This window comes from Schistosoma mansoni, chromosome W (assembly GCF_000237925.1).
Source record: "Schistosoma mansoni strain Puerto Rico chromosome W, complete genome".
Lineage (NCBI taxonomy): Eukaryota > Metazoa > Platyhelminthes > Trematoda > Strigeidida > Schistosomatidae > Schistosoma > Schistosoma mansoni.
In genome coordinates this window covers 51,359,098-51,371,205 of record NC_031502.1, presented here as the reverse complement: position 1 = coordinate 51,371,205, position 12,108 = coordinate 51,359,098, and the positions used below count along the sequence as shown (strand labels likewise).

At 33.8% G+C, this 12,108-nt stretch overlaps 1 protein-coding gene across 1 annotated transcript in view; it reads right to left on the bottom strand.

Annotated features, from left to right (window-relative positions):
- Smp_139730 (putative intraflagellar transport 81 (Carnitine deficiency-associated protein expressed in ventricle 1) (CDV-1 protein)) overlaps window positions 1-12,108 on the bottom strand; it is a gene marked incomplete at both ends in the record, with an annotated part of 49,316 nt that continues 37,208 nt past the window's right edge. The window contains 3 exons of the mRNA XM_018790077.1: window positions 1-238; window positions 1,965-2,230; window positions 8,455-8,610. Coding sequence (XP_018655456.1) covers window positions 1-238; window positions 1,965-2,230; window positions 8,455-8,610 — 660 coding nt within the window. The remainder of the gene's footprint in view (window positions 239-1,964; window positions 2,231-8,454; window positions 8,611-12,108) is intronic.

Genomic DNA, 12,108 nt, shown 5'->3' with positions numbered 1-12,108 from the left:
TTATAATAACATTCTATCTTTTTCAATCTTAGTAACATTTGCATATTCACCACCAAATTTTTCACGTTCATTATTCATTTCTCTTGTCATTTGTTTAATTTCTAATAGACGTAATAAATCTATCCATAAACTGACTTGTTTTAAACCAAATTTTTCATTTTCTATTAAACGTTTCTGTTCTTGTTTTAATGTTTTTGTTAAAGCTTCTTGTTCAGCTATTTTACGTGTATAAATTTCTCTAGTGATGGGAAAAAAAGAAAAGACAAGGAAATAAAAAACTGACATAAATAATATTTCTAATTTGCTGTTAGCCAATTATTTACAGTCCCGCTTATTCACAACCACTTTTACCTTATTTATATATAATTTTTATTTTCCATTTAATGGTGTGATGTGGTCTGGTCTGTTTTTGAAATATAATATAGTAGAGGTTGGCTGCTGACTTAAGGGCAGGGAAGAGAGAAGCTAGAGAATCGTCAGCCGGCAGAAACTAAACGTTAACTCAATGGTTGATAGTGCGATGAAACTGTACTTCAAGGAAGACCTTTGAGCAACTTTAAAATAACCCTGAGACGAATTATCTCTTCACTGTAGTCAAAAGAGGATTATAAGCTAGTATTAGGAATGGGGATTGGGATTTAGTTAGAATTAAGGGTTAGGAATTAAATCAAGTGTTTTCATCACAAATTGACATTAACCATGGTGCTGGTCGGATATGTATTAGCAAAAGCTGAAACGCTAAGACATAAAGGAAATAGTGAACTGTAAGTAGACCAAATTGCAATTAGGATTCTGTTAAGTGATTTGTTATGTGATATTGGTCAGCGACCACATGACATAATCTACCTGGTGTTAGTTTACGATGAAAATGATCTTTAGCTTACAGAAAATCTCTGCACATATCATTCAACTCGGAATCGATAGCTTTATGTTAAACTCTTCATATTATAGACTTTCGAAGTGTTTTGTACGATCTGTGTACAAATCTTTGTCATAACACATTCCATTGAAAGCTCTTTAGAAGTTGTTAATAATGTTGACAGTGTAAGCATTAAGAAGTTCATGGATGAAAGTGATATAGAATGCTTCTTTATTGACAATCAAGTGAACAGAGTACAATTGAACCAATAAATAAATAATAACGATCATAAATCAGACACACCTAAAATGTATATTTCATAGTAAAACAATTTCAGCTTATCTTCAGGGATTTATTTATCTTGATTGTAACGAATTATACTTGCTCTTCAAAACTTTAATAAAACTTCTAATGTAATAATATATATTCGATTGTAATCGATTAGTAGTCGTTTTAACATTCAAATAGTTTAAAACACGATATTGTTAATGTGGTTTTTCATAGTTGAAATTATGAGTCAATTGAAGCTAGACCACTATGGAAAAACTGGACAGCCGTGAGAAGCACTGACCAGTGGAGTTCAACCAGGTCTGTAGGGAGATATCAATTCACTGAAGGCAATCGGTGAACGGTTGCTCAATTTCGTGGATTGGTTGAAGTTAGACATTAACACCATCGAATGCCGGCTCAGTGGTTCTAGAGGTTAAGTGCTTGCGCGCGAGACTCATAGGTCCTGGGTTCGAGTCTCGCGAGGCGGGATCGTGGGTGTTCACTGCTGAGGAGCCCCACAATAGGACGAGGTGGCCGTCAAGTGATTCCAAGTTTTCCATGGTGGTCTACCTTCAATTGACTCATGATTTGAACTATGAAAAATACTGAAATCTCCACAAAATCCCTTCTGGTTAATGTGATTGTTATTTAGCCTGAAGGTTACAATCCACTTCTTCTAAAGTGATAGGTTTCTATGGCTACTATTGAATATACTTATTTTATAGTGATAATTTAAGTGAATCTTAAGAATATGGAGTTTTTTTATCGTTTTATAAAATTGATCGGATAATTTGACAAACATTTATACAATTCTAAAGCAAGATGAATCACTTACCTGTAACTTTTTCTTTTCTCCACAGTTTCCGTTTTACTTTCATTTTTATTAGATGATAAAGCAACATGACTACTATCAGTTACATAACCACGTATTTCATCTTGTAAACGTTTTTGTTGAATATGTAATAACTCTAGATTAGCAGTTAAATAATGAAATTTTGATTCTTCATTTTTTTCCGCTTCACGTATTGTTCTTACTTCTTGTTCTAAACGAATAGATTGAGATTCTTGACCAGCTGTTAATGCATCATAAGCGGATTTTTTCTCAATATGTATTTGACTAAGTTCCTATGTAATTTATTCAATAAAAAAATTATTAAAGGGGGGGTTTGTGGAGATTTTTAGTAATTTTTTATATAGTTGAAATCATGAGTCAATTGAAGATAGACCACCATGGAAAACCTGGAAGCACTGGACGGCCGTTTCTTCGTATTGTGGGACTCCTCAGCAGTGCGCATTCCATGATGGTCTAGCTTCAATTGACTCATTATTTCAACTATTTCAAATACAATGGGAAACTCAAATTTGTAGATTTCTGTTGACTTAAATCACTTAATATTAGTAGTCAAAGTAATTATAAGGATACTATTATAATCTTGAATAAATGATGTTTATTTATTTAATTGTATGAGCACATTTTATTCATTAAACGATAAATGTAGATTAGAATTTAGTGACTCGGTATATCTAACTCCAGTTAAATCGGATGAATGATTGTTATTGAAATAGATATATCGTCAATCTTCATACATAATTATCGGCTTAACTCGCATTAGCGTATAACGGAATTGAATAAGTTAAATACGAGAGTAGATTTCGGACACGTGATCAGAGAAGGGAAGTGAGATAACACACAGTGTAGAATGCGTGTGGACCAACTCGACTTAATCAAGCATGAATCGATATTTATAGTCACAGAAAAATAAGTTTCAAACATGTGATGAATAGAATAAGAAGTGAACACTCATGTAAAAACAGTCAAGATTCATAAGTGAATAATTAACAAGGTCAAAATGTAGCTTGAGGAGAATGGATAAATTGTCTTGTTCAAAAGCTAGAATTAAGCTATAAGGATTCGACATAATGCCAGTCACTAAATGTACAAATAGTTGAAAAGTAGAGAATCAATGACTATCCATGGATCAGTACATAAATTTAGTTTGATGACATAAGAAATTAATTCCAGCTTAGAGAATGACTTAATAGAATATAACCAATATGAAACTAAGAATAAGTTTTATTATTATTATTATAGCCTGTAGATCTAATTTAATATAGTCAGTCAGTCAGCTACAACATAGAACCAGGCACATATATGCATTGGTCCAAGTTGACATACTTCATTAGCACATCAAGATGAACACCGAATTCATGGAAGTAGTTAATTTAGTGGTGGTAGTATATGAAAGATAGGTTGTATATAAAAATATAGTATAGGAAGAAAGACAGATATGAAGCAATTTTAATCACAAGGTTTAAGGGAAGATAAAGAGTGTATACACCTGCGACATTGTGATCGATTCTGAGCCATGTCACACACAGTCTCCAACCATTGGTTACGATAGTCACACAGACCCCAACCAAGTAGTCTGCATCTACCAACATGGCTCAGACTAGAAGTTAGTGACTTCAAGCTCTGATGCCAGGTTTTGGTTTGGCCGCCCCTAGCTCTTTTCCAACCATCGTCAATACTAGTCAGCATAGCGCGTCGTGGTAATCGGTGTTCAGGCATACGTAACATGTGGCCCAACCATCTCAGTCGATGGAGATTCATTACCTCATCAACCAATTTACCATCATTCCCTAATACCCTGCGTCGAACCTCACTATTACTTACCCGGTGATCCCAGAAGATGCGAGCAATATTTCTAAGACATCTGTGGTCAAATACTAGTAACTTGCGAGTATCTTCTACTCTTAATGGCCATGTTTCACAGCCGTAAAGTAGAACAGAGCGAACTGCTGCTCAGTATACTCGTCCCTTAATTGATAGACGGATTTCTTGTCTTCGCCATAGGTGACGTAGGTTGGCAAAAGCCAAACGAGCTTTTTGAATCCGTGCTGAGATAATGAATAAAAAAACCAGTATAAAATTGTCCAACAAATTACATAAAACGCTTTTATTATTTAGTTTCATAACAGTAGCACATATTTTAATCGATAGATGTAAAAATGTAACTGTAGAGAGAGTGAGTGAGTGAGACAGAGAGAGGGAATCATACTATTTGCTTATTACATAGAAAATAAGAATGGTGTATCTATTAGGTGTACTTATTTTGTATTCTATATCTACTAACTGAAAGGTCATTTATTCATCTACTCATTAAAATTTGGAATTTCATTATTAAATACAGAAAAAAACTAAATATAATAAACGTAATTTAAAATGAACGAATTAATTATGAATATTACAAGTTTAAAATTCTATCAGAAATTATAATTCCTAAAAAAAACGATAAAGAATGAATGAAAGGGTTGTGTTAAGATTTCAGTATTTTCATAGTTGAAAGCATGAGTCAATTGAAACCAGACCATCAAGGCCGTTTCGTCCTATTGTGGGGCTCCTCAGAAGTGCGCACCCACGACCTCGCCTCGCGAGATATCAACTCACTGGGGACAATTGGTGAACGGTTGCTCAAAATTCGTGGATTGGTTGAAGTTAGACATTAAAACCGTTGGATGCCGGCCGGCTCAGTGGTCTATCGGCTAAGTGCTCTGGCACGAGACTGCTAGGTCCTGGGTTCGAATCTCGTGAGGCGAGGTCGTGGATGCACACTGCTGAGGAGTGAGTTCCACAATAGGACGAGGTGGACGTCCAGTGCTTCCAGGTTTTCTTTGGTGGTCTAGCCTCAATTGACTCATGCTTTCAACTATGAAAAGGATGAATGAAACTACTCCATTAATTCCCATCACTGTCACCTACGGTTTACAAGTATAGGATACAATTAACTAGTAGATTCCAACTAGATCAATAGGATTGTCTAATAGAATTTAGACTAATAGTTAGTGATTATGAAGTCTTCAGTTGTATCTCAATTTAAACATTCAAGCTTATTTCCGCTTATTCCAATGTTCGGTAGTACAATACTTCATTGTAAGGAGTGAATGAACATGTCTAGTATATGTTCTAGCCATCTGAGTCGACGATTGTTTACAACCTCACTAAATAATTCTCCAATTATGTATGGTATTTTACACTTAACTTCAGCATTACTGATTGACTAATATTACCACATGTGAGCGATTTTTTGTAGATGAATATGGTCAAGGACAAATCATGTGCTTCAAAGTCAACTTTTATCACTTACAAAGTGATTTAGAGCGAACGTCTACGAAATTCACTCGCCTGAGTCAAGCTGTTCTGAAAGTACTGTCACATCCAAGTACTAGAAAGTTTCAAATATTTTTGTTTCTTCATTCTGAAGCCCCTTCTTTTGCTTTGTATAGGATTTTTTGTTTCTCGTTTAATTTGCTGTAACTCATTTATCGGAATTTATGGATTATTTATGTCAATGTTTTGAAACATTCAAGGAAGCTGCAATGTTATTCATACTTAGAGGGTTACTACTGAAATATTAGGTTGTTAGAAGGTATTTGGAAGAAGCAATAAATATAAGATTTGTGCCAATCATGACTCATCAGCAAGGGATATTTATAATCTTGAAAGAATCAATGTACCTAGTAGGATTGGAACTTGCATTATCGACTTTAACAATCAACGCATTACGAATGATCTATCTAAACTTTAACAAACATGTAGGAATGGGATGTGTAGGCTAATTGATTACGTCATATTGACCAATGTGATTTTACCTAGCCTTTTGTATTGATTAATTTTTTCAAACTGGTAACAATTTGGCCAGTAGTCGAACTGACTCGACATTATATCATAAATTTTTTTTATGCTAAGTGGTTAAAAGAAGTCAGGAAGGAACGATAAGATTAACTTTCGTGCAGGTTGACTACCAAAATCATTTTTATTTAAAGTATGAAACATTTTGTTCTACGTATTTTTGTAAATATACAAACATTTATCGACAAATGCTTACAACTAGATGACAAGCGTTTTTTCGGCATAATTAAGTACTTTTCGTCTTGTTCAACATTAACTAACAACTAAATAATATAACGTTTGGTATCATTTTATATTATAGTCTGAATCCATGTATGGAACTCCTTAGCAGAACGCGACCCCATCCGTGCCAGAGAACGGACTTGAGATGGACGTTGATTAACATTTCATAATTTACATTTTTAACACTAGCTACTTAGCGATTTAATATTCTACTCATTTGTCCTATTTGAGAGTGAAACAACTATCCGATACTTCCTGATTTCAGATGATTGTGCGTATAAAGTTAGTCCCAAAACGTTGACTGTCATGAAATAAAATGATCTTCACTAACATGCTATTCTGATATACTACTTATTTGTTGTTGTTTGTCCTTAAACAAAAATCGTAAACATCCGAAGAATGTATATTTGTACTCTACTCTAACATACTGAATAGATTAAATATTTGTCTAATCAATAAAATAATGATAATTTGTACGTTTATTTTTGTACGTATACAGTGCATCAAATCGATTATTCCAGAAAAAACAAATTTTATTCTCACAAAATGAAAAAAAATAGTTTTCTATCCATGTGGGTGCACTAAAAATTATTACGTTTTAAAGGTGCATGTAATAAGTAATATGTTTTATGAGATCAGTTAAGTTGTACATAGTGACATTTTATAGTTGACGAGATTATGATTACAATTATATGTTAAATGAACTCAACATGAATCGTAAGACAATATCAGTTGAATAACTACTGTGAGTCATTATTTACTTACACCTGTTATTCCTTATGGAAGAGCATAGGCTGACCACCAGCATTGCTCATCCAACTCGGTCATGGACAATCCTTTCCAGTTGTTGATATTCATCCTTTTGGTTTCTGATTCAAATTCTTGACTCAGTGTGTGGTGATCTTCCTCTTTCTTGTTTCCTTTCAAGATTCAAGTTAGCACATACATTGTGATGTAATTTGATGATTTATGTAATGTGTGTCCTATCCAATTCCATAATCTTTCCCTAATTTTCTCTTCAGTTGTATTTTTTTAACGATGGTTGTGGTAGTAGTTCTCCGAGTCTCAGCTCCCTGCAGTAGAACTGTGTTGATGTTCGTATTGAATATTGTGACTTTGTTGTTGGTTGACAGTTGTTTTGAGTTACATACGTCGTTCAACTGCAGAAATGTTGTCCTTGCTTTGTCGATCATTGCCATTACATCTGCATCAGATCTTCCTTGTTCATCGATAATGCTACTGATCAGGTACATGAAAGTTTCGACCTCTTTCAGAGATTCTCCATGAAGTATGATGGCATTGGTGTTCTCCGTGTTTATTTGAGGATATTGCTTTTTCCCTTGTGTATGTTGAGGCGTACTGATGCAGAGGCTGCTGCTACATTGTTTGTCTTGAACTGCATTTGCTGATGTGTATTGGATCGAAGACTCAGGTCATCTTCGAAGTTCAAATTGTCTAGTTGCATCCAACCTATTTATTGTATTCCGTGCTTCACCTCAGATGTGAATCCTGGTAAACTAAAAAGCTGTTAGGTGTTATTCATGAACTACTTTCTGCATTTAATGACTATTACACAGTGTCTAATCTGCAAGCCACTTATTTTGGTATAATTGACTTCTTGGAACAACCGATGAACTGAAGTTACAGTTTTTCTTAAGTAGACCTTACTGATTCAGAAGATTTCGATAATGCAATGAGAAGACGAAGGTTGTCAGAATTATTTGATATATTTGTGTAATGCATTTCGAACAATCTGATCACACATATAGAAGAAGTCAATAGTTTGCCAAAACATGAAGTTCATCACTTCGTCATATTACTATAAGTGACATAATGATAATAATGAAGCTGACTTGAGTCATATATTTACGTGTTAGGAAGAAAACGATTACAGATTTCATTCTTTCAATTCATATATTTAAACAAAGATCTATTAACGATTTTCATAAGGTAGTCTTCGTCACAGATTGACGTCAGTTTATATGATCAATGCAAACCTGAAAATATTGAAATATGCTTCTTCCTAGTGAGAAAATTTTGATAAATTTAGACAACATGAACTAGCTAAGGTTCGAATCTACGGATGAAATAGAAGAATCATACAGAATCTAAAGGCCAGTTGGTGGAATATTTGAAAATGAAGTATTTAATGTATAGTTCTCATATTTTACGAAGATATTCTATAATTTTGTATTAAACATAAATTGGTTATCCCCCACTTGAGTGTTCGTGTATTACATGGATTTAAGACAACGTAGACAATCAGTAGACAATGAACCATTGTGTTTGCATAGACTTACCAGTATTCCCAGCTGATGTCAATCCCTAATGAATACCAATATTAAAATTTAAATAAACTCCAAAAACGTCTCAACTAAAATACTACAAGAATTATTAGTATGTATGAAATTACCTGAGCTCTTTGTCTTAAATGTCGAAGTTCTCGGATGATTGGAGCTAGTTGTGTACGTTTAGCATTGATTCGATTATTTAATTGTTGAATGATTTTTGACATCTCTTCTAGTGTAGTACCTTTATGTTCATTTAACATTGACATTTGTTCAGAAATCTTGTATAGGTAAATAAAGAAGAAAAAATCAATGAAAACTGTTGTATCCCGAAGAGAATTGTGAATGGTAACTTTTGAGGACTATTTGTGGAATAATGTAATATGTATATTTTCTATTGTATAATTGTTAAGTAACTAACCTAATCATATTCGTGTTCCTCTTATCATTAGTTTTATTTTGACCTTTGAACTGTTATTATACGATTCTTGAGTTATCATCAGTTTATTGATTACTTTCCCCCCTATTCACAGCCACATTTGGCCAATTATTGTACAAATGTTATTTTCTATTTTATGGTATGATGTGGTCTGTTTGATTGGTAATATAAACCTAGTATGTTTGTGAATAATTAATCATATTGCAGAGGCTGTTATTGGTGTTTTGGACTTAACTGGTCGTGCTAGGCAGATCTCAGGATCGGTTAGCACTCTAGACTGCTCTAGTGGTTTTTGTGTATCACTGTTCCAGTCGATAATTCGCTGCTCTCTGATTGGCGGTTTCATCAAGTCACACATTAACTAGGCATCCACTCGGCCACAAGATATAACAAAAGCAAATGGTGTAAGCTATAACAACAAAGTTGTTTCATTGTGATCTTTGATTTCTCCAAAGTATAAATGATGGTATTATTAAGATATCAAATTGCTAATGTGATTTCAACCCTTTTCTATCCTTGAAATTAATGTTAGGATGTGTTGTGAGTTAGAATAATAAAACCGTAGGGTTTTTTGGGCTAACATACTGGTTATTTGAATGAAATAATAGATCTTAATTACAGAATGTCTACCAGTTCTTTATGGGGAAAAAACTCAAACATTACTTAAATAAAACTTTCCTGCTAGGTTTAAAATAAGGAATTCGAGTAAAAACATAATTTAATGGTCGATATGTGAAAGGTTAACGTAAACGCTGAGTTAATGATATATTTATAAAAATCCGATAGTGACCACTCCTCACCTTCCCATGGTTTCCATTGGTTCCTGAGCCGATATTAGTTCTTGATAAAAATTAGCTTTCGAAAATTGTTGGTTTATACGCTTTTGAGGATACATTGTTCGGGTTAGTAAAAAAGAACAATTAAACTAGACAGCAGTTTCCTATATGCCATTTTAAAGCATGAACTACGGGCCCTGAAAGTAAAAGACTTATTTATTATTCTATCGTTACACTAGAAATATGTTTGAAGTAATGATCGTGTATGATGAATTCTCCATGAGAGTAGTGCTGATGTTAACCTTGCAGTATTGCAAGTCGGTTAATGAAGTTGTGAACCAGCATCGAGGGAAGATATTAAAATGATTATCTGTTAACACCTAGTTACTACCTATCATGATGTCCTACGTTGACCAGTATAGTAATAATACGTAATAATGCTACAAGTGCTCAGAAAAAGATATGATAGCATTCTATTGTGGTGTGGGCTACTTATGTTCACAATAGTAGTATATAATGATGGTCGGGTATTGAATGTACTTCAGTAGAAGGTGGATAATGAAAGAATACGAACGAAACGCAATTGGTATGAAAATGCATGAACAATAATCGGAGACGATAGACTGATATTTACAGAATGAACAGTCAAGATTGAGACAATTGATTGATAGTTTGCAAATTCACTATTTACTATTTACATATTATTTTAATGATATTCTGTAATTTTGTGCTAACATACATTCGATTATCCCCATTCGTCTTCTTGTTCACTACACTATGAAATAACTATCTGGTGGTCTGAATTATGAAAGGATACTTCTGTTTGTTTAAGAAATTATCATAATCTATAACATAATTAGAAACTTTAATTGACAAGGTTTACAATCAAATGTAGTGAAGCATATGAATTTAATTTTTATTCATGTTAAAAATTAAATGTTTTATTATGATCAAATAGTTTTTATTCTTTATTTTTAGTTAATATGTTAAAATTATCTTTCGTACATTTAGTTCTTCACCCATAATTCATGTTATAAACAAAGATGGATAGTGGCTAGCAGTGGAATCGAGGACGAGCGTTTCGTCCCACTTTAGACTCGTCAGCTGGATGTAACTGCATCTCAGAGTTGATGTTCATTATGAGACTCAAACCCAGTACGTTTCGCTTCAAACGTCATCGCGTTATGCACTTAGCTACTGAGTCCTGATAGCCACCTGTTTGTGCGATGGGGTGAAGCAAACGGTACTGGGTTCGAGTCCCAGAGTGAACATCAATTCTGAGATGCAGTTACATCCATCTGATGAGCCACAAATAGGACGAAACGCGCGTCGTGGATTCCACTGCTAGCCACTATCCATCTTTGCATATAAAGCTTGTGACTTCAGACTATATCGAGGCAATACACACAGTATGCACATATGACCAAGAAGTGGCTGATCAATTGCAGTCCTGAACATCAATGGGAAGATTCCACCAAACAATACCAAGCTTAATTTATATTCTTGTTTAAATATTGTTTCTTTTTTTGTTTAGTCAAACTTCTCTTCATCAGTGATAATAAAAAATTATGGTACCTTTGTCTAGTTATCATATTTTAGCCTTGTTCCATATTGTCTATAATCAATTGATCTATTTGCAAGAGTATAAAAGTAGGACTGATTTATTACAAGGTATATTTTTATCTAAATAATAATAAGACTTTAGTTAATTAACATACAAATGAAAACAAAATGGTGTAGAGATGTCAACAAAAGTTTCATATATCAACTTGGTACAAGTTTATACTTGTAAACATAATAAAAACATTGAAGTGGAAGTGTATGACACAATTAAGTTGAAAGTTATTCAAAACTTAATAAGACAGAGTAAATCATTAATAGATAACATTGTAATTATCAGAAGGGGTTTTGTAGAGATTTTAATAACTATATAGAGTTGAGATCATGAGCCAATTGAAGCTAGACCACCATAGAAAACCTGGAAGCACTGGACGACCGTTTCGTCCTATTGTGGGACTCCTCAGCAGTGCGAATACACGATCCCGCCTCGTGAGATTCGAAACCAGGACCCACCATTCTCGCTCGGTGGTCTATCGGTTAAGTTCTCTGACGCGAGACTGGCAGGTCCTGGGTTCGAATCTCGCGGGGGGGGATCGTGGAGTCCCACAATAGGACGGAACGGCCGTCCAGTGCTTCCAGGTTTTCCATAGTGGTCTAGCTTCAATTGACTCATGACCTCAACTCTATAACATTGTAATTAGTTTAGATTCATGTATGTTGTAATCTTTAATCAACGATTCTAAGTATCATAATAAGGTGGCTCTAAACATTATCTAATATTGTGACTTAATTCTAATTCATGTAGAAATCTACGTATGGGCAGATAGTTCTTAATCGTTTCTAATCAAAATATCTTCTTTATTATTGAGGATTATGTTTTAGAGCATTATAAATATAGATACTAAGAGAATAGTTAGATACCAAACTACTTATACGGAATCAAATACTTGATTGATGACTATAATTAAACTATTTTGATTATAAAATCATCAAGGATACATTAA